Source organism: Crinia signifera, chromosome 6 (genome assembly GCF_055691185.1).
Source record: "Crinia signifera chromosome 6, ASM5569118v1, whole genome shotgun sequence".
Lineage (NCBI taxonomy): Eukaryota > Metazoa > Chordata > Amphibia > Anura > Myobatrachidae > Crinia > Crinia signifera.
This window is the reverse complement of record NC_139222.1, coordinates 17615607-17639261: the sequence shown is the minus strand read 5'-3', so window position 1 is coordinate 17639261 and position 23655 is coordinate 17615607. Positions and strand designations below refer to the sequence as shown.

The 23655-nt window shown below is 48.7% G+C and overlaps 2 protein-coding genes across 8 annotated transcripts in view; one reads left to right on the top strand and one right to left on the bottom strand.

Annotated features, from left to right (window-relative positions):
- Positions 1–1229, bottom strand: part of LOC146010068 (uncharacterized) — a 124429-nt gene extending 123200 nt beyond the window's left edge. For all 4 annotated transcript variants that reach the window (XM_083150937.1, XM_083150938.1, XM_083150939.1 and 1 more), the window contains exon 1: positions 803–1229. In XM_083150937.1, the coding sequence (XP_083007063.1) occupies positions 803–1007 (205 nt within the window). In that variant the 5' untranslated portion in view covers positions 1008–1229. The remainder of the gene's footprint in view (positions 1–802) is intronic.
- LOC146010020 (uncharacterized) overlaps positions 990–23655 on the top strand; it is a 139917-nt gene continuing 117251 nt past the window's right edge. For 2 of the 4 annotated variants that reach the window (XM_083150816.1, XM_083150815.1), the window contains exons 1-3: positions 990–1147; positions 15448–15526; positions 16290–16401. In XM_083150816.1, the coding sequence (XP_083006942.1) occupies positions 1101–1147; positions 15448–15526; positions 16290–16401 (238 nt within the window). In that variant the 5' untranslated portion in view covers positions 990–1100. Of the gene's footprint in view, positions 1148–15447; positions 15527–16289; positions 16402–20807; positions 20906–20995; positions 21249–23655 lie in introns of all 4 variants that reach the window. The other 2 variants (XM_083150811.1, XM_083150810.1) reach the window with 2 other exon arrangements.

The window sequence follows — 23655 nt, the reverse complement described above, 5'->3', positions numbered from 1 at the left end:
TGGTGGGATCTGGCTGCAGCCGTCCTGTATGAATGGACACAATAGTGTCCATTCACAACTACTGTGTGCGGCACGGCTCCCTGGCCGTGCGAGCTTTCACCGTCCGGCAGGAGCCGGACTGTGTGAAACCGCCCTAACAGGCTTTCTTCGCTTGCCAAGCTTCGGCCATGGTGGCTCGTTCCTTCACTATCTACGCCACCACTGGTTGCCTTCTTTAACCAGGTGACGAGCTAAGCAGAGCGATCAAAGCGTGCCCGCGAGTGTCCGTTTGGGTCCCTTTTTCCAACCTTGCTCCTCCTCTCTCCTCCCCAGGTCCTTATGGCGAAGGGCAAGTAGTTACTACCATCATGGAACTCACATGTGTATTTTATAGTATATGTGCACACAACATGCGGCAGACATGATGTCAGCGGAGATATAATATCACATTCTGAAGAGGGAAACACAGACGGTAGAGAAATAAGGGGAACACAGACATAATACAGATATAACAGCCGCTGGTTCTTTATCAGAGCCCAGTGCTGATGCCCACCTACATAATATGCTATATAAGAGGCATAATACTGTGCCATAGGGGCCACACACTGCTGGTAACAAGCCTATGGCAGAGGGTGGGACAGGGCCCCAGTCACTGTATTGGGATATACAGCTATTATGTCCCCCTCAGCCACAGCACACGTGTAAGGCCGGGAGGCGCCGTCTCCCCAGCAGCAGCAGCTCCCGGGCGTCACATAGACACTGACTATGTATCTATGTCACCCGCTCCTCCCCATCTCTCACCCCTGTCTATGAGGACACTCACCCTCCAGTCGCTGCATGTTATCAACCGTACTTCCGGGTAAGGGGCTCCTCCTCCATACTGCCGGATTGGGCGATTCCACGAACTTCCGAGCTCTGCGTTCCACAGAACTTCCGGGCTTTGCGTTCCACACAGCACTTCCTGATAATGCGCTGTACTCTACTTCCGGATTGTGCGCTCCACCGTAATTCCGGGTCAAGCGGTCCATTGTCCCTCTGGATTGTGCGTTCCACCGTACTCCGCCCCCGCTCTGAGTTCAGGGGCCCAGGAATGTTGTGTATTGTATTGTCCATAACAACAAATGGCGGGCTGTGGACGATGCAGCAGTGCTGTGTCCGGCAGCGTCAGGTAATCACATCTTAGTATTATTATTATTATATTATATACTACTACTGTTATACAGGTGGCGCAGACTGTGGTGCTGTGTGGTTATAATGCAGGTGGAGCAGCCTCTGGCGTCCTGAGAGTGTTATATTTAATATATGTAGATCAGACTGTTGTGCCCTGTGACTGTAATACCAGTTCCCCACCATAGTAATGTCTGTTAATGTGTATGGTGATGTAATGTATATGGTAATGTCGGTGTTAATGTAGGGTAATGTCTGGTAATCTATAGTACTATATATATATATAGTGATGTATAGTAATGTAGGGTATTGTATAGTAATGTAGGATAACAAAGGGGCATCACTGCACTAGTGAGGAGTAAATAAGAGTATCTGTATATATTATATATATAACATCTACTTGTATCCGCTTATGCAATAGGAGAAAAACACAAGACTCTGCATAAATTAAATTATATATATATATATATATATATATATATATATATATATATATATATATATATATATATATATATATATATATTTAATCATAAAAATAAACATTTCATATGAGATCATAATAAAAAAAAAAAAAACTATAATTAAACTTAAAATTGAATTTAGAAGCCTGAGAAAATTCGGGTCAGAAGCTGTCAGACATAACTAGTCCAATTTAGATGCTGGTGTCCCAGCAATATTAGTGACAGGTAGTGATTGGCAGGCGTCCCAGCAATATTAGTAACAGGCAGTGATTGGCTGGCCTCCCAGCAATATTCGTAACAGGCAGTGATTGGCCGCTGTCCCAGCAATATTAGTAACAGGCAGTGATTGCCCGGCATCCCAGCAATATTCGTAACAGGCAGTGATTGGCCGGCGTCCCAGCAATATTCGTAACAGGCAGTGACTGGCCGGCGTCCCAGCAATATTAGTAACAGGCAGTGATTGGCCGGCGTCCCAGCAATATTAGTGACAGGCAGTGATTGGCAGGCGTCCCAGCAATATTAGTAACAGGCAGTAATTGGCCGGCGTCCCAGCAATATTAGTGACAGGCAGTGATTGGCCGGCGTCCCAGCATTATTAGTAAAAGGTAGTGATTGGCAGGCGTCCCAGCAATATTAGTAACAGGCAGTGATTGGCCGGCGTCCCAGCAATATTAGTGACAGGTAGTGATTGGCCGGCGTCCCAGCATTATTAGTAAAAGGTAGTGATTGGCAGGCGTCCCAGCAATATTAGTAACAGGCAGTGATTGGCAGGCGTCCCAGCAATATTAGTAACAGGCAGTGATTGTCCGGAGTCCCAGCAATATTAGTAACAGGCAGTGATTGGCCGGCGTCCCAGCAATATTAGTAACAGGTAGTAATTGGCCGGCATCCCAGCAATATTAGTGACAGGTAGTGATTGGCCGGCGTCCCAGCAATATTAGTGACAGGTAGTGATTGGCCGGCGTCCCAGCAATATTAGTAACAGGCAGTGATTGTCCGGCGTCCCAGCAATATTAGTAACAGGTAGTGATTGGCCGGCGTCCCAGCAATATTAGTGACAGGCAGAGATTGGCCGGTGTCCCAGCAATATTAGTAACAGGCAGTGATTGGCCAGCGTCCCAGCAATATTAGTAACAGGTAGTGATTGGCCGGCGTCCTAGCAATATTAGTAACAGGCAGTAATTGGCCGGCGTCCCAGCAATATTAGTGACAGGTAGTGATTGGCCGGCGTCCCAGCAATATTAGTAACAGGTAGTGATTGTCCGGAGTCCCAGCAATATTAGTAACAGGCAGTGATTGGCAGGCGTCCCAGCAATATTAGTAACAGGTAGTGATTGGCAGGCGTCCCAGCAATATTAGTAACAGGCAGTGATTGTCCGGCGTCCCAGCAATATTAGTAACAGGTAGTGATTGGCCGACGTCCCAGCAATATTAGTGACAGGCAGAGATTGGCCGGTGTCCCAGCAATATTAGTAACAGGCCGTGATTGTCCGGCGTCCCAGCAATATTAGTAACAGGCAGTGATTGGCCGGCGTCCCAGCAATATTAGTAACAGGCAGTGATTGGCCGATGTCCCAGCAATATTAGTAACAGGCAGTGATTGGTCGATGTCCCTGCAATAATAGTAACAGGCAGTGATTGGCCGCTGTCCCAGCAATATTAGTAACAGGCAGTGATTGGCCGGTGACCACATAGAAGATGTAATAGCAGCACAATGATGGGACAGGTATAAATGGCTGCAGTCGTGGTTGGTAATATAGCACACAGAGACGCGTCAGCTGCATTACTATGTGACAGTAATAGTTGTTATACAGGCCAATGAATTAGCAACACATGAACCTGATTCACACCTGCTCGCTGTGCTGAGAGTGTCCTGAGTCCAGTGGGCAAGTAGCTGCTGAACGCATGCCCCCCGCACAACGATGCCCCTGTGCACGGCTGCTAACACACAGGGGGAAATCCTTCCAATGTAATGATATACCCTGCACGCAGCACCGAGGGAGCCAGCACTCACCTGGTGCAGCAAAGGCCGCGGGGAAAAGGAGGCCGCTGAGGATGTCAGTGGCCTCCCAGTGGCTGGGGAACACCTGGTTGCCAGGATACTCCTGGAAAACACTGGTGGCATGCCCCCCCCCCCCCCAATCACCCTCCGAGCAGCGAGGGAACGCTAACCTTCGCTCGCTTCCTTGGAGTGGACGGCTAGTGATTGGCCCTGACGAAGCTGCTCTGTGAAGCGCGAGCCGGCTAATTCTCCATGTGCGTGCGCTTCCATTGCATGTTACTATGATTTATTGTTACACTGACTGTGCACCTCTCTCCCCGACCCTTATCAGGGCAGAGGGACGAGCACTAACAGACCTGAAGTGGGCCTGGTCCATCCACTTGGTCCTACTATGATAGTACAGACAGTGGCGGATTCAGGGAGGGGGGTGCACCCCTGTAATTTAAAAGATTTTTTTTTTAATTTTCTCTGCAGTACACACGTGCAACTACTATCGGCCGGTTCCTGCTATATGTGAGGTGAGTGGCCGTCTGCAAACTTCCGTTGCCGGACGCGAATCCCCAGAACTATGCAGCGCATACAGTGATCTGCTCTCTTATTAGGCAAGGGTGCGGAGAGCGATGTACTGTATATAAAGTATCAGGGATTTGTTTCCGGTGTCGGAGTTTACCCATAGCCGCTCGCCTCACATATATAGGAACCAGCAGGGAAGCCCCAGACAGGACAGGCGCTCTCCCTGCTTTTTTGAACAGGCTGCTGCCGGCCACCACTGACTGACTGACATGCAGCAGCTGCGCCGACAGAATAAAGAGTGGGACCCTCAGCTATCCACCCAGGCAGGAGCCTCCCGACGCCTCCCCGATCCCATTGTTACAGCCAAAGACAGTGACAGAATCCACAGCCGCTGGAAAATCTAATAACACATTGCGGTCAGGTGAAGGGGAGAACGGGACCACTTCTCTATAGTTGACAGCTTTTGCAGGACAGATCCACCCTTTTCTTCCTCTCTGCAAAATCTTCTTCCCGTCCTTAAAACCTGGCCACACCCCTTAAGCCCTGGGCAGAGTCTTCTCACTCCCAGTCAGTGGACCAAGCCCTGCACCTATACTCACTTTGTTCTGCTGGAGGACCAGTTCCCACCCCCTTCTTTTCCTCAGCCAGACAATCCCCGCTCCCCCTCTACTCTACTGGAGGTTCAGGCCCCACCCCCTTCCACCACTTAGCAAGTCCCTGCTCCCAATCTGTGTCCCACGGCAGAGGACAAGGCCCTGCACCCTTCTTCCCTTCAGCCAGCCAGTCCCTGCTTAGTGTTCTTTCTAGGAACTGGGGCAGGCAGGGCGCCGCTGCACAGGGGCCAGCGGCAGGGGACCAGGCCTGCCAACGTCATTGTTATGGACAGTCTTGGCCGTCAACGTCACAAAATGGGCGTGCCCAGGCTGCACCGTCACGAAAAGGGGCGGGCCCGGCCACCACCGTCACCGAAGGCTCTGAACTGCCGGGGAAGCACCGGGCATCGCCATCTACGGCGGAGCTGGGCTCGCCCAGTCACATTGGCGGGGTCGGAGGTAGGCTGTTTTAGCTGGGCAGGAACACTACCTGCTTCCCCTCTACTCTGTCGGCCCTGCCCTCTTCCAGCTCTTAGCTAGTCCTCCATTCAGTTACCCCCCCCCCCCCATCTCTATCCCAGTATGGAGGACCAGGCCCCGTCCCCTTTTCCTCCTCAGCCAGTCCCTGCTTCGCCTCTACTCTGTCCCGGATGGGAGTTCCAGACCCTGCCCACTTCCAGCCCTTAGGCAGTCCTTGCTCTAGTGGACAGATAGAAGACTACATCAGGCTAGGTTCATATGGCACACACACATGTGCTAATGTTATTGCGAAATGTAGTGCATTGCAGTCATGTAGTTCAGCATGTGGGTATAGCGATGTAGTGCAGAGCATAGGGGTATAAAAGTGTACTGCAGAGTATAGGAGGTTTATAGTGTGGAGTATAGTGCAGAGTATAGGGGGTATATAGTGTAGTAATGTACTGCGGAGTATAGGGGTTTAATGTAGTGATGAGTATAGGGGGTATACGGTGTAGTGATGTAGTGCGGAGTATAGGAGTTATATAGTGTAGTGATGTAGTGTGAAGTATAGGGGTTCATTATAGTGATGAGTATAGCGGTATAATGTAGTGATGTAGTGCGGAGTGTAGGAGGTATATAGTGTGAAGTATATGGTATAATGTGGTGATGAGTATAGGGGTATAATGTAGTGATGCAGTGCAGAGTATACAAGGTATATAGTGTAGCGATGTAGTGCTGAGTATACAAGTAGTGTTCCCTCTAGAAATGAGGGAGGGCAGGGCGCCGCTGTACGGGGGCAGCGCAAGGGGGGCGGACCGGGCCCGCCGACGTCACAGTTGTGGGCGGTCTCGGGCCGCGTTGTCACGAAAAGGGGCGTGCCCGGGCCGCATCGTCACGAAAAGGGGCGTGCCCGGGCCGCGACGTCACAAAAAGGGGCGGGGGCGGGCCCAGCACCACCGAAGTTACCGTGCTGCCGGGTAAGCGCTGGGAATCGCCGTCTAAGGCGGCGCTGCGCTTCCCCGTGCACACAGCCAGGGCAGGCACCACGCTGTTTTAGCGGGGCGCTGCTAGCAGGGCAGGGCGCATTTTGCCCTGTAAAAATCAGGCAGGGCACAGCGTCCCGCTAAAACAGCCTAGCGGGAACACTATACAAGGTATATAGTGTAGTGATGTAGTGTGGAATATAGGGGTATAATGCAGTGATGAGTATAGCGGTATAATGTAGTGATGTCGTGCAGAGTATAGAAGGTATATAGTGTAGCAATGTAGTGCAGAGTATAGGGGGTATATAGTGTAGTGATGTAGTGCGGAGTATAGGAGGTATATAATGTAGTGATGAGTATGGGGTATAATGTAGTGATGTAGTGCGGAGTATAGGGGGTATATAGTGTAGTGATGTAGTGCAGAGTATAGGGGGTATATAGTGTAATGATGTAGTGTTGAGTATAGGGGGTATATAGTGTAGTGATGTAGTGAGGAGTATAGGGGTGAAATGTAGTGCGGAGTTTAGAAGGTATATAGTGTAGCGATGTAGTGCGGAGTATAGGGGGTATGTAGTGTAGCGATGTAGTGCGGAGTATAGGGGGTATGTAGTGTAGCGATGTAGTGCAGAGTATAGGGGGTATATAGTGTAGCGATGTAGTGCAGAGTATAGGGGGTATATAGTGTAGCGATGTAGTGCAGAGTATAGGGGTATATAGTGTAGCGATGTAGTGCGGAGTATAGGGGTATGTAGTGTAGCAGTATATTAAAATACTGTTGATATGATAGTTATTAATACAGAAAGTTTAGTATTTTCGGTTTATTTTCAAAGCAAGCAATTCAAACAGTATTTTTTTTTTTTTAATAATAGTTTTTATTGAAGTTTTAAAATACACATACAAAAAGATCAGGGAATTCCTACAGTACTATTTAAGGGGTTTATAGTCGGATGACATCTAGTGAAAAAAAAAATACTGCCACCAAGGGAAAGTTTTGTGTACAGAAATATTTTTATTTTTTTTATAAGTCCCAGGAGTAAGTAGGACCCAGAGTGTGAATTACACGGGGTCAACGGTCACATGACGGTGTGACCCAGAGCGCTATAGAAATAAGGAAGTAAGTGTGTTAAAAAGAACTTCCTGGGGTGTGTGACGACACACCATAGGAAGACTGCCCCTGTCATAGACACATGTCTTTGTCTTACGCTATAGAAACGTTATCTATCGGATAGGGTAAAGAAGCTAAGAGCAGAACCAAGAGATCTGCCTGGCTTATTTAAAATACAGATTTGGCCGAATACAGGAACAACACGTTTTTTTGTGTTCTGGGAAATTTGGCCGCACTTCTGTGGGACTGGGCTAACAACCCGTTGTTAAGGTGGGTATACACGGATAGATTTAGCAAAAGATCTGGGCGTTCCCGACCGATTGAAACGACCAGTCGCTCAAATCGTTCCGTGTGTATGAACGATATATCGGACGATGCGCATACCCGGCGGTCGTTGGTAGAGGTCGCTGATCTTTCCTGCATGCAGAAAGATCAGCGACCAATCGTTAGCGATGTGTACCAATCGCTTCATGTGTATGCACGATGAACGATTTGGTAAGGCTAATTGACTGGCTCCCACTCCCTCCACCGTTGTTAAAGATCAATCGTTCATGTGTAATCGTTTGCTCAATCGTTCATCATTTGTAACCAAATCGTTTGTGCAGGAGGTTCAGAGGAAATCGTTAAGGAGATCGAATCGTTGGCCACATCTATCCGTGTATACCCACCTTTAGTCAGACACAGCAAGTGATTGAGAATAGAGAGGACGTCTTCATATCGCACACTCTACCCTTAGTTTTTGGAAAACTGGTGCAATACGGAAGGAGTGTTTGGGTGCGCTCAGGTAAACCGCCCACCAAGATCTGCCAGTAGTGAAAGATTCATTCTCATTTACCATGGGAAATAAGTGTTCACGCGGAGAGTTTGTGCTACACAGGGAACAGGAGTGAAACCGACCCAAAGGATCGGTTGCGTTCATAATGAGTATGAAGTATGGTGAACAAGCAGTGGTTTACGTAAATAAATGGGGAAAAATGGCAGAGGGCAACCAAGTAGAATAACCAAGTAGAATTTCCCAGTGTTGGCAGTTTTGATCCAGAAGTCTTATCCGCAGTTAGAGATAAGATGTTTACTCTCATCGCTCAAATCGAGGGTGAAGCAGAATGAAATTTTAAACTTGTGGCAAAAGGAAGGCCAAGCTCAAATGGGAAGTGGGTGTTTAACGGATGTAAATGCGATCGGCCCCAGTAATGCAACTGCACCTCCCCCTCCATATGTACCAGAGGGGGCAGTTACCATCAAAAGGGAAACAAAAATGCACAAGTGACTAACTTGTACCCTGTTATTCCCCGTATAAGGAAAATGCAGATGAAAATGAGGTGTTCTTGACGTCAGCCGTCTCTTATATATTAATGAGGGAAATGGCTGAGCCAGCAAAGACTGCTGCTACAGCTCTAGCAGAGGAGACTGCTGATGTCAACAACGCAACTAGTGACACAAGTAAGAATGCAGTACAGAGACAATTTGCCCCAAGTCATCTTCCAGTGCTGAAGATTCCTTATGGAAAGGCGGAAAGAGATGGGGTGATACCTGCAAGAACCCTAACAATTGAAATCCTTGGACACGGCTACAATTACGATCTATCATTTCAGATTTCCCAGAAAAGATCTGGCACTTTGTCAGAAATTTATAAAAGATCTGGGAAATACTGATGAACCTACCAATAAGGATTGGAGAATCCTGTTGAGGGCCTGTCTTCCTACCCACATAGACATCCCGAAATTCATTCAGGATAGTGGTTTGAAGGTTGATAAGGAAATAAATGATGAGAGCAATCAGGAAAATATATGCCAAACCAACCTACAATTGGGTGTGCATTGAATATAGCAAAAATATTCACTATAAAACAAAAAGATAGCGAATCTGCTAGCGAATATTTCCATCGAGGATTACTGACAGTGTCAAAACACACCGGTGTCACTGAACCCAAAGATAACCCGCACTTGAGAAAAATGATTGTCTCTGTACTGGTGGAAGGTCTTAAGGAAAATCTGAAGATCAGGGTGCAAACTTCTTTCCCAAATTGGAGGGGCATGACAGTGGAGGCCCTATGGGAATCTGCTGTCGACCATGAATGACAAAAACATTAAGAAAAACAAAAATGCAAACAGAAAAATGAATGACTGTTAGCATCCAAGCTTTTAGTAATGCCTCAAGCAAAAGCACATCATGCACAAAACCAAGGGATGTAAGTAGAAAACCGATGATGTGTTTTAACTGCAATAAAGAGGGACACATAGCCAGACGCTGCAGATAAGGGAACCCCAGGAGAAATGACACACATAGAAAGTACTGGGAACCAAACCAAGGGAAGACACGTAAGTACCCATCACCAAAACAATGGGAGGAGACAAACAGATCACGTCACATGCCTCACACCCTACCTCTTAGCCGACACTGTCTTAAGGGCGTCACAGATGCACCAATAGGAAACAGGTCATACCTGTATCTTACAGCCGGTTAGATTGACACAACACCTGAGAGAAGAGCCTCAGGTGAAGGTAAATGTAGCTGGTGTAAAACAAACCTTTTTGGTTGATACAGGGGCGGTCAGGTCTGTTCTCAACACTCCGTTTAATTTAGGTTGTACTAACCAAAGAGTAATCCTTCCAGGCCATGAGTGGCTCGATACTAATACAATATGTCGATGATTTATTGTTGTGTTCTGACTCACTGGAGTCATCAGTGGATGACACTAGACAGCTGCTGATGTATCTCTCAGAGACAGGACATAAAGTATCAAATGATAAATTATAATTATGCCAGACCAGGGTTAAGTATTTGGGTCATTGTCTTACCCAAGAGTTGAGACCCCTCACTGATAACAGGATCCAAGTGATTCAAAAAATGTTACTGCCACAGACCCAGCATCAAATCCGTAAGTTTCTAGGTATTTGTGGATACTGTTAAAACTGGATCCGAGGTTTCTCTATTTTGGCATTACCACTGCAAGAAATGGTATCCTCTACTAAACCAGACCAGGTCTCACATACTGAGGAATCCGAGTTGGCATTTGAGGAGCTAAAGGCAAGTCTGACAAAGGCTCCAGAACCGGGAATGCCAGATTATGAGAAACCATTTGAATTGTACGGAACGGAATCAGCTGGGTGTGCGGCAGGAGTACTTACTCAAAAACATGGTGATGCCAACAGACCAATAGCGTAGTACAGTGGCCAATTGGACACAGTGGCACGCTCACTCCCAACTTGTTTACGAAGTGTAGCTGCAATAGCTCAGCTTGTAAACCAGAGTGAGGATGTGGTGGTAGGACACGATTTAACTGTTTATGCTCCTCATGATGTTTCAGCCCTCCTAAATTCTGCCCAGACTCGACACGTGTCCTGAGTGCAGTTAACCAAGGGGGAACTGGCACTGTGTCAGGTCTGGGGTCTGTTGTGTTCCCGGCTCTGACCGTGGTGGACCAGTGGAGGGCGCTAAGTACTGGAAGGCCGGAGGCCTGATATGACATTCACAGGAACGAGGCCTTGCGTTCCAGAGTGTTGGCGGAGACCAGGAACAGAGGCGCGGAGTCTAAACCTGTCAGCGGTATTCACCAGGGACCCCCGCAAGGGGATATGGACTTGGCTGCGTCTGACAGGCAGGTCGCGGCCCCCTGCCCTGGTCCTCTGGACGCAGGCTGGGACTGGAGCTGTGAGCCTCAGAGGTTACAGTGATTTGAACAGTATGGGAACTGCAAGTGCTGACACTGGAGCTGTCGATGGTAGCAGAGACGACACTGGAGATACTGGCAGGTGGAACAGTCTCTATATGGCTCAGTATGAGAATGTCAACACAGATGTCGACAGCGAGGGTCAGCAGGGTCACTCAACTGCAAGGTGGAATCTGCAGGAGGCTTCTGGAGATGGTATACCAGGTGAGGATGATTAGCAGGAATCTGCTACTCAACTGCAGAGTGGAATTAGCAGGAGTCTTCTGAAGATGACAAACCAGGTAGTAGCCGCAGGTACTGTGAGAGGTACACGGGGAGTCCGGATAACCAGGAGCCTTGGAAACAGCTGAACACAGGAGACACTGGGAACAGATGAGCACAAGTTCAAGGCAATGACTGAGTGTCAGAGGCCGGAATATATCCCCCTTGCTGGGTGCTGATTGGTCAGCTGCAGCAGCACCAATCAACACAGGGAAAGACAGACCATACCTGAAAGGTATGCAGGTGTGTGGGTCAGAGGTTACCCTGGCTGAGCAGCGGGATTGGGCACTCTGGTCAGCTGAGCGCATGTGTCATGGCGGCGTCCATGTCGCGCGGACTCCAGCATGCCGACTACACAGGGCAGCACCAGCCAAACATGGAACGTCTCGCCAGGCACTGTAACAGACCAGAGGCCTTACTCTCAGCGCTGACCACCGGGAAGGTAATGGACGCGGTCTCAGACGGGGCTGAGACCCACGGTTTGTGACACACTGATGGCCACAGTAAACATTACCATAAAATGGTGCAACACATTAAACCCAGCCACATTCCTACCTCATGTGCCTTCCAAGGCACAAAGGGTGGGAGTATATGGGAATGTTGCTGGAAATGGTAAGACAGAATTTGGCGAGAGCGAGAACGAGCATGATTGCATGACCTACTTGAATCAGACCTTCAAGCAATGATTCCTTATACTAGGTATAGGAACCAGAGAGCGCTTAAATCATGGGTGGTTGTCTTAATAGCAGCTGCTGGGTAGGAGAGGGTCAGTCCCCTATTGACAATATACCAAACAAGAACAAATAGCAGTGCTTAAATGATAAGAATAGGTGAATCAATGAAAGTGATATTTTAATGAACAATTAATAGGCCCAATGACATACATAAATAAAATTAAAAACGGCATATTCCAGATTGTACTGGATTATAGATGACCTACAATGGGGTTGGAATATAACCTGCACTGTCCACAATAGCAGCAGTCCCAAATGGTGATGGAGTCCACTCTGCGTTTTATCCTGGGGTGCTGTGTGAGGGAGTCAGTTTTAGATGGTTTTATTGGGACTACAACCTCTCAGCAATTTGTATCCAATTAATCCAGGTCTAATTTAGCCAAAGACATCCAAACTTGCAGGGACCTGGTGGTCAGAGAAATCAGCAGGTGGGTCCAACTTTACTGGAGGGTCCAACAATACTGGTTCTGGAAAGCACCTGCCACCAAGGAAGACGAGGGTTTAGTATATGACCCTATGATCGAAGCTAACATCCATTGAGGGATACCATATCTAAAAAATGTAAATAAATGTAACACCCCTGTTTTTGTTTGTTTTTTGGTTTCAAAAATTTTGTATATTGCTGTCCCTTGTCGCCCATGAATAAATTGTTAGGTAAATGTGTTCCCCATTATCCATAATGTAGGATTAGCCATAGTGCATAATGATTCATTTCCCTTTTTGGTACTTGTTTCCTAGCACGGCCACACCAATTAGCATCGGGGTGCTCCTGCCGATAAAATCTCGTCGGTCGCATCGCATGCGATGCGACCGACGCGATTTCTACATTGAATCAAATGTAAATAGGGTCCCTGGGACCCTACTTTACATTGGATTCAATGTAGAATATTCCCCAGACCCCCAATTTGACCCCCTCAACGCCACCCCATGATTGACGCCAACCCGAAGCGTGGCGAGCGCAGCGAGCCTGCGAGGGGCGGCGGTGCGCGTCCTCCGACCTTTTCATACCCCTACTATCCACGTCGGCGCGGAGTTGAGAATATAAAGTGTGGCGAGCCACCGAGCCCGAAGCGTGGCGAGCCAGCGAGCCCCGTGAGGGGACGCGTATAACTTCACAGGTATATGCGTCCCCTCGCGGGGCTCGCCACGCTTCGGGCTCGGTGGCTCACTGCGCTCGCCACACTTTATATTCTCAACTCCACGCCGACGTGGATAGTAGGGGTATAAAAAGGTTGGAGGACGCGCACCGCCGCCCCTCGTGGGCTCGCCACGCTTCGGGTTGGCTCATGGGGTGACGACGGGGCCATATGCAATGTGAAATGGGTCATATTGCCCCATTTCACATTGTTTCAATGTTAAAAAATATTTTAACATTGAAGCCTATGGCAAAATCGCAGGCATCGCGTTGGGGGCAATGTTAATGGCCGCGACCGACGCGATGCCTGCGATTTTAGGTTTGCTGCCAAAATGGACTTGATTTCAAAGGAAATCGGGTCCATCGCGGGCATCGTGTACCTTAACTTTAAGGTACACGATGCCCGCGATTGTGGCCGTGCTAGGAAACAAGTACCCCCTTTTTATGTATAATCATGTACCTCAAATATTTTTTTTATGTTTTGTTATGAATTTCTTTTATGCTTCCAGGAACATTTTGAAATGTGAGGTTTGTTACTGTCAAAGGGTGGACTGTCAAAGTCGAGTCGCATACACCCCACAATAGAATGAGATGGCCGCCATCTTGGTTCGCATGGTTGCATACATGGAGTATAGGAATAAAAGATTGTACGTTTATGAACACAGTATGTAAACTGCGCGCTTCCCTTATTATCCATCGGTTTGATATAAATTAGACATTAACAAGGCCAGTCCAGTGACAGTGCTGTATAGGTCAGTCCAGTGATGATAGTGCTATATAGGCCAGTCCAGTGATGATAGTTCTGTATAGGCCAGTCCAGTGATGATAGTGCTGGATATAGGCCAGTCCAGTGTATACTATATAATACTGTATATATAACCCAATCATGTCCCTGTGTTAGTAATAGAAATGAGTGATGTCACTGTGACACACCCAGAGCCCCTCACCTCCCCAGTGAGGTCCCTGTGTTAGTAATAGAGATACATTTGAAGTCATTTTGGCAAATATATCGCCTCAGGATTAGATCAGCTCTGCCCCTGTTGGTTGCATAAGGCTAGAGTGCCCCTTTCAGGGATGGCACCTAGTAGCCTTTACAATCTCCCATAGCTTTGCCACTTGTTACCATGGTGATGTGTGCCACAGTCTCTGTTCTCCTGCCAACCTGTTGATTACAATCGGCAGAGTGTTGTCCATAAACAAAATACAGCCAGCAGGGAGGCGCTAGGCTCACATAAGACATAGGCCGGACATGGTGAATAAGGTCTTGCCCAGCCGGGGGGAGGGGGGATTTGCCCGAATACCTAGGAGAAAGGGCTGCAGCCAGGATAGGGCAGGACACACACTGCTGGTAACAAGCCTATGGCAGAGGGTGGGACAGGGACCCAGTCACTGTATTTGGATATACAGCTATTATGCCCCCCTCAGCCACAGCCCCACAGCACACGTGTAAGGCCGGGAGGCGCCGTGTCCCCAGCAGCAGCTCCCGGGTCTCATTGTGTATCTATGTCACCCACTATTTGCCATCTTTCACTCCCTGTCTATGGAGACACTCACCCGCCGGCCGCTACCACACACTTCCAGGTAATACGTTTTGTGCTTCCGGGTTATGCGTTCCACCCATCTTCCGGATTTTGCGTTCCAGCATACATCCTGGTTAGACGTCCCTCGTATTCTGCCGTCGCTCTGAGTACCACGCCCGTCACTGTGCAGCCCCGCCCCCTCCTCTCTTCCGGGGCATCCTGCAGCAGGGACAGGGGAAGCGGTGAGAGCGGCAGCGGGTTCCCGGGTGAGTGGTGTCCCGGTGCCTATGATCACTCTGCAGCAGTGCACAGTGCAGCATGCCATGTATTCCCTATCTCAGTGTCTATTGCTGCGCAGTAACACTTCTCGTATGGTGCAATGGTCAGATCCCACTCTGTGGTCACTGCATTCCTCTTATGTGATGTAGCTGGGCTGTAGTGCTCCGCTCTGTATACGGAATGTATAGAAATATAGATAAATTTAGGTAAGATCTAGATATATAGACAGGTATAGCAATATATATATATGTAGTTATATATGGGATATACAGATGACTGGGGTCAGATTAATAATGTTGGCATCCCCTGAACCCCAGCAGCTTCACTATTATCCTTTCCCCGGTGCCAAACCCCTTTATCCGCCACCTGAGGCTGCTACCCCAGCCTGCCCCAACCTCCCCTGTAGGTGCCTTTACTTAACCCCAACCTTGCACCCAATAATCTATCACCCAACGAATCCCACCACTAGGGCATAACCACCCACATCCCCCCCCCCCTGCATACTTACTTTGGGGGGGGGGGTTATGATTGGTTTGGGCTCCTACTGTATGGTCACGTAACTGTTGCCTGTTTCTCATGTCAGAGTTGCCAGCACTGATAACAAGTTACGGGCTGTGGAGGAGTCAGCGGGGAGGATCCAGTGCTGTGTCCGGCAGCGTCAGGTAACCACATCTAGTATTATTGTAACATTATATACTACTACTATTATACAGGTGGCGCAGACTGTGGTGCTGTGTGGTATAATGCAGGTGGCGCAGACTGTGGTGCTCTGTGGTTATAATGCAGGTGGAGCAGCCTCTGGTGTCCTGAGAGTGTTATATAATATATATGTAGATCAGACTGTTGTGCCCTGTGACTGTAATAACAGACCCACATACAGGACCCCTCCCACAGGGACACAGTTCCCAGCTCCTGGGCGTCACACTTGTAGAGTAACGAATGTAATATATGGTAATGTAGGGAAATATATGGTAACGCAGGGTAATGTATGGTAACGTGCGCTAATGCATAGTAATGTGTGGTAATATATTGGAACATGTTTTAATGTGTGGTAATGCATAGTGATATATGGTAATGTACAGTATAGTGATGTGTGGTAATGTACAGTATAGTGATGTGTGGTAATGTACAGTATGGTAATATAAGGTAACGTGTGGTACTGTATGGTAATGCATAGTAATGTAGGGTAATACCTAGTAATGTATGGTAACGTGTGATAATGCATAGTAATGTATGTTAATGCTGAGTAATGTAGGATTGCAGTCACTCGTGTTAATAAGGATGTGTATCATGCACCTGGACTTAGAGCTAAATCCCTAACTAATAGAAGCCGAAGGTGAGAGAGATTACATTTAAAAAAAATATAGTGATTGCAAGATGTGTGTGATTTCATATATATATATATATATTTTTTTTTTTAATTAGGGGGAAGATCTGTGTGATATTATGTGGGAAGATATAAAGAGAGAAGAAGAGACGGATGTGAGGAGGGATCAGCAGTGTAAGGAGGAGGAAATCCCTACAGATACCAGCACAGGTGAGTAATAATCACTTATTACAGAGTCACATATTCTCCTTGTTCTGTCACTACAGCAGCCTCTTATCCCGCACCCTCCTCTGTCACTACAGCGGCCTCTTATCCCGCACCCTCCTCTGTCAGTACAGCGGCCTCTTATCCCGCACCCTCCTCTGTCAGTACAGCGGCCTCTTATCCCTCACCCTCCTCTGTCACTACAGCAGCCTCTTATCCTGCACCCTCCTCTGTCACTCCAGCAGCCTCTTATCCCGCACCCTCCTCTGTCACTACAGCGGCCTCTTATCCCGCACCCTCCTCTGTCACTACAGCGGCCTCTTATCCCGCACCCTCCTCTGTCACTACAGCGGCCTCTTATCCCGCACCATCCTCTGTCACTACAGCGGCCTCTTATCCTGCACCCTCCTCTGTCACTACAGCGGCCTCTTATCCTCCAGCCTCCTCTGTCACTACAGCGGCCTCTTATCCCGCGCCCTCCTCTGTCACTACAGCGGCCTCTTATCCCGCACCCTCCTCTGTCACTACAGCGGCCTCTTATCCTGCACCCTCCTCTGTCACTACAGCGGCCTCTTATCCTGCACCCTCCTCTGTCACTACAGCGGCCTCTTATCCCGCACCCTCCTGTCACTACAGCGGCCTCTTATCCCGCACCCTCCTCTGTCACTACAGCAGCCTCTTATCCCGCACCCTCCTCTGTCACTCCAGCAGCCTCTTATCCCGCACCCTCCTCTGTCACTACAGCGGCCTCTTATCCCGCACCCTCCTCTGTCACTACAGCGGCCTCTTATCCCGCACCCTCCTCTGTCACTACAGCAGCCTCTTATCCCGCACCCTCCTCTGTCACTACAGCGGCCTCTTATCCCGCACCCTCCTCTGTCACTACAGCGGCCTCTTATCCCGCACCCTCCTCTATCACTACAGCGGCCTCTTATCCTGCACCCTCCTCTGTCACTACAGTGGCCTCTTATCCTGCACCCTCCTCTGTCACTGTCAATGTTTAGATGATGTACTGTCTCTTATAGATGCTCTGACCGAGAATACAGTAGCCTAATACACACGCTGGTGCCGCAGCGCTAACACTGAAAGAAGCGGCCAGCGTTTGTTTAGCGCACACAGCACGCGGCTAATGGCTATTTTGCCCGACGTGCATGTGTAGCGCTGTTTATTATCCCAACAAAGTGCAGAGTGCATATGATCTGCACCATAAGGGATCAAAGATCCACATGCCACCCTGTAAAAGTGACCGCTAAATATAAATCAAATGAAGCGGTAATTAACCGCATGGGTCACTAATAGCAAACAGGGTGCTGTGAAGTGAAGATTCAGAATATTGCAGGCACTGTATAATGTCATTAATGCCCCGACTATTGACCCTTTGTGTACATGCTATTAAACACACTGACAGTGAAACCAAGAAATGGTAGAAATACACAAAATAATTAATCGGTGAAATTGGATAGTGTGTACCCACTATTGGAACCCGCTAGACAGCGAAAGTAATGAATTGTTATGAAACATAATTAACTGGATGATTTAGAACGTTTCTTAAAGATCATAGGCACCGCACTCATCCAATAAATACCCGACAAATGTATGCGCACATACGATAAATAAATATATTAAATCAAGAAACTGTTGAAGGAATTAATAAAAATAAATTGGATAAAGCAAGATTGGATGGTGTGTACCCACCACCGAAACTTGTTGGCAAATGAAACCAATAAACTGTGATAGAACACAATACATTGGATGAGTCAGGATTAGATGGTGTATACCCACTAAAACGTTCACTCTCAGTACATCCGATAATAAGTCCACCTATAATATAAGGTAGTGACAAAACACACACATACCATTAAGTACCCACGTGAAAGTGTATACTGAAATGTAATCAGGGCCGTCTTTTCGTATGGGCTTAATGGGCACTTGCCCAGGGGCCCTAGGTGTATAAGGGCTAGGGTGGCCAATCCCGGGATCGGGATCGGCGGGATCCCGGGATTTGGCCCCCAAAACGCCGGGATTTCAATCCCGGGATTGGAGTTTCCAATCCCGGGATTTTCGGGATTAGACTGCGCATGCCCACCACCTATCCAGCCCAGCAAGCAAGCAACTCCGCATTATGAAGTCGCCCAGCCAGCCAGCCGACCCAGCAACCCGGCTCCCGAAGTAGGAAGCTGCCCACCCGGTATCCCGGCTCCCACCCTGCCGCCGTCCGGATGAAGCTGCCCACCCGGCATCCCGGCTCCCACCCATCAACCCGGCCAGGGCGTTTTTTTTATTAGGAAAGCCAATCCCGGGAATCCCGGGATTGAGCATTTTTCAATCCCGAATCCCGGGATTGAAAAAATGGCTTCCCTAATAAGGGCCCTATACTGATAGCTGAGGATCCCCTTTTTCCAGGGATACCTGAATTTTGAAAATCGGCCCTGGGGAACTGGAGATATCCAACTTCAAAGCAGCAGTCCACATCCGACCTGTTAACTGCAATTTCCAGTAATATTTCTCAGATTCTCTCTGAATTAGAGTTTTTCTCAGAGTATGTTCCAAAAGCTGGGACTCTCCTCTTTCTGTCAACACTAGCAGCTTGTCTCTATCATGCCCAGAACCAGAGATAGCAGCCTTCCAGCAGCCGGTCCAAGCTCCAGCTCCAAACATATGGTGTACAGTTTTATATTTTTGCTCTGGCTCCTGATCTCTGATCCCCAAGTTCCCAGCACCTCCTGAAAGTTGGGACTCTAGGCTTTTATACTATTGAAGTATAAGAAATCTATTTCCAGATAATGGTGATATCTGCAGTCAAACAAGCTGTCCTTCCACCGGAAAATGACAAATATTAAGCCCACTCCATTATCCAACCCTCCACTGCGTATAAAACACTCACTACCTCCCTTCCACATGTTATTGTTCACCCTCCCACCACCTGTGCAGTAAATTAGTAATTAGCAGAAGTTATTGCTCCAGGTCCTACATGTTGAGTGGAAGATAGAGCACCCCCTGCCACCTGTGGGACATCAAAGCTGCTGCTGGTACCCCCCCCCCGCCCCTAGGAGGGGAGAATTGGTAAGGGTCCCAGTGCATTGCTTTGCCCAGGTGCCCACACTGCTGTTAAGATGGCCCTGAATGTAATAAATACCTATAAAGATTAAACACTGACTATCTACAACGGTGTAGTGTCAAAAATCATATATGACACACACGATTGAGAATAAGAAAGATTGCATGATCACACTGTCAGTATTTAACATAAAACGGGGTTATATGAAAAATAAAGTGTGTGTACTGTGAGAACATCATCCAGTTTTTGAACCAAGAGCTCAAAGGAAGATTGGTCAGTGTGTACTACCAATACAATCTAACCATCACATATATATAGAATGGAATAAGTGTACATTATCCACATATTGATTAAATGACAATCATACTGTACTAAGAGCTGAAGGGCTCACAAGCTCCTAATAAAATACCGAACCAATAGCCAGGAAAAACCATATGGCTGGAGCAGACATTTAAAACATTACGGCCAGAGAATTGATCATTAAAAATACATATACAACGTTAAAAAAGTTCCTCTCCCCAAGCGGACAAGGAGAGATTAGGAGACAGGAATACATATAAATTGAAGAGCTTCTACATCACGATCTTTTTTAATCACTTTTTCTAAACTTTATTCACTTCTATGTATTTGTTCTAATAAGAATCAGTAATGAGCATACTTTTTCTTTTTTAAAGGTATATCAAATAAAAGTTACATTTTAAGTGCATATAATCAGTTGGACGCCTTACATAGCTATCTGCTGTGTGCACCCACCCAATCTCTACTGTTCCCTCCCTATATTTTTGGTATAATCACATATATACCATGTCCTCAGTCACTGCGTGTCTCCTACAGATGGGCTCAGTAACAGAGATACCCCAGAGAGATGTCCCCGTCCTCTGTATTCCCAGGATAATCACATATATACCATGTCCTCAGTCGCTGCGTGTCTCCTACAGATGGGCCCAGTAACAGAGATCCCCCAGAGAGATGTCCCCGTCCTCTGTATTCCCAGGATAATCACATATATACCATGTCCTCAGTCACTGTGTGTCTCCTACAGATGGGCCAAGTAACGGGAATATCCCAGAGAGATGTCCCCGTCCTCTGTATTCCCAGGATAATCACATATATACCATGTCCTCAGTCACTGTGTGTCTCCTACAGATGGGCCAAGTAACGGGAATATCCCAGAGAGATGTCCCCGTCCTCTGTATTCCCAGGATAATCACATATATACCATGTCCTCAGTCACTGCGTGTCTCCTACAGATGGGCCCAGTAACAGGAATACCCCAGAGAGATGTCCCCGTCCTCTGTATTCCCAGGATAATCACATATATCCCATGTCCTCAGTCACTGTGTGTCTCCTACAGATGGGCTCAGTAACAGAGATACCCCAGAGAGATGTCCCCGTCCTCTGTATTCCCAGCACTGTACAGAAGAGACTCACAGGACCCCACAGCAGGATCAGGTAGGTGGGATATACCAAAGTGAGTAGTCACTACATAATCTGTAGAGAAGCTGTGTGTGTCTCATACACTAATAAACTGTTCTTATTTAGGGTGGAGGCCTGACTTATATTAGGGTACAATATACAGAGGGAGAAGAGACGTATGTGACTGATATTAAGGTAGAAGATACAGAGGGAGAAGAAGAGACGGATGTGACTGATATTAAGGTAGAAGATACAGAGGGAGAAGAAGAGACGGATGTGACTGATATTAAGGTAGAAGATACAGAGGGAGAAGAAGAGACGGATGTAATTGGTGACCAGCAGTGTAAGAAGGAGGAAATCCCCACAGATATTAGCAGAGGTGAGTAATAATCACTTATTACAGAGAGTCACATATTCTCCTTGTTCTGTCACTACAGCAGCCTCTTATCCCGCACCCTCCTCTGTCACTACAGCGGCCTCTTATCCCGCACCCTCCTCTGTCACTACAGCGGCCTCTTATCCTGCACCCTCCTCTGTCACTACAGCGGCCTCTTATCCCGCACCCTCCTCTGTCACTACAGTGGCCTCTTATCCCGCACCCTCCTCTGTCACTACAGCGGCCTCTTATCCCGCACCCTCCTCTGTCACTACAGCGGCCTCTTATCCCGCACCCTCCTCTGTCACTACAGCGACCTCTTATCCTGCACCCTCCTCTGTCACTACAGCGGCCTCTTATCCTGCACCCTCCTCTGCCACTACAGCAGCCTCTTATCCCGCACCCTCCTCTGTCACTACAGCGGCCTCTTATCCCGCACCCTCCTCTGTCACTACAGCCGCCTCTTATCCTGCACCCTCCTCTGTCACTACAGCGGCCTCTTATCCTGCATCCTCCTCTGTCACTACAGTGGCCTCTTATCCTGCACCCTCCTCTGCCACTACAGCGGCCTCTTATCCCGCACCCTCCTCTGTCACTACAGCGGCCTCTTATCCCGCACCCTCCTCTGTCACTACAGCGGCCTCTTATCCCGCACCCTCCTCTGTCACTACAGCTGCCTCTTATCCTGCACCCTCCTCTGTCACTACAGCGGCCTCTTATCCTGCACCCTCCTCTGTCACTACAGCGGCCTCTTATCCCGCACCCTCCTCTGTCACTACAGCGACCTCTTATCCCGCACCCTCCTCTGTCACTACAGCGGCCTCTTATCCTGCACCCTCCTCTGTCACTACAGCGGCCTCTTATCCCGCACCCTCCTCTGTCACTACAGCGACCTCTTATCCTGCACCCTCCTCTGCCACTACAGCGGCCTCTTATCCCGCACCCTCCTCTGTCACTACAGCGGCCTCTTATCCCGCACCCTCCTCTGTCACTACAGCTGCCTCTTATCCTGCACCCTCCTCTGTCACTACAGCGGCCTCTTATCCCGCACCCTCCTCTGTCACTACAGCGGCCTCTTATCCCGCACCCTCCTCTGTCACTACAGCGACCTCTTATCCTGCACCCTCCTCTGTCACTACAGCGGCCTCTTATCCTGCACCCTCCTCTGCCACTACAGCAGCCTCTTATCCCGCACCCTCCTCTGTCACTACAGCGGCCTCTTATCCCGCACCCTCCTCTGTCACTACAGCCGCCTCTTATCCTGCACCCTCCTCTGTCACTACAGCGGCCTCTTATCCTGCATCCTCCTCTGTCACTACAGTGGCCTCTTATCCTGCACCCTCCTCTGCCACTACAGCGGCCTCTTATCCCGCACCCTCCTCTGTCACTACAGCGGCCTCTTATCCCGCACCCTCCTCTGTCACTACAGCGGCCTCTTATCCCGCACCCTCCTCTGTCACTACAGCTGCCTCTTATCCTGCACCCTCCTCTGTCACTACAGCGGCCTCTTATCCTGCACCCTCCTCTGTCACTACAGCGGCCTCTTATCCCGCACCCTCCTCTGTCACTACAGCGGCCTCTTATCCCGCACCCTCCTCTGTCACTACAGCGGCCCCTTATCCCGCACCCTCCTCTGTCACTACAGCAGCCTCTTATCCCGCACCCTCCTCTGTCACTACAGCGGCCTCTTAACCTGCACCCTCCTCTGTCACTACAGCGGCCTCTTATCCTGCATCCTCCTCTGTCACTACAGCGGCCTCTTATCCTGCACCCTCCTCTGTCACTACAGCGGCCTCTTATCCTGCACCCTCCTCTGTCACTACAGCGGCCTCTTATCCTGCACCCTTCTCTGTCAGTACAGACTAATGAGGGGAATGTATTTGCTCAGTGGGGGAGTCAGGAGCCATCAGCCCCTATTATTGGCCCCTTCTCCTCCGCACATTAGATCATTGTCTGCTACCAGCCCAGAGATCTGACCAATCCCCCATGTTCCCCAGTGACTCCCCTACATCATCAGTAGAAGGGACAGGAATAATAGCAGTGTACAGGGTACAATCGTATGGAAAGTCATGTGACATTACCCATCATTCTCCTTTTACCCTACCACCAGTTGTATTACCCATGATCCTCTCTGTGAACCACTACATGGGGTATTACACACTATCTTCCTTGGGAACAGCCAGAATCGGGTCAGAGAAGAGCAGCCGCCTAGACTGGGGTACAGGAAGGGGAAGCACTGGTCATCACCATGGTCACTGGGCATATGGGAGGCAGAAGGAGGAGATGGTTGCCATGCTCAGACTGGCACCTGTCATCCACAGTACTGCAGGCACCCAGGGAGAACCAGCACCACCAGACCCAGTAACAAGGAGTTGGGCCTCAGCTCGCTGACTTAGTAACCAGCCAGTGG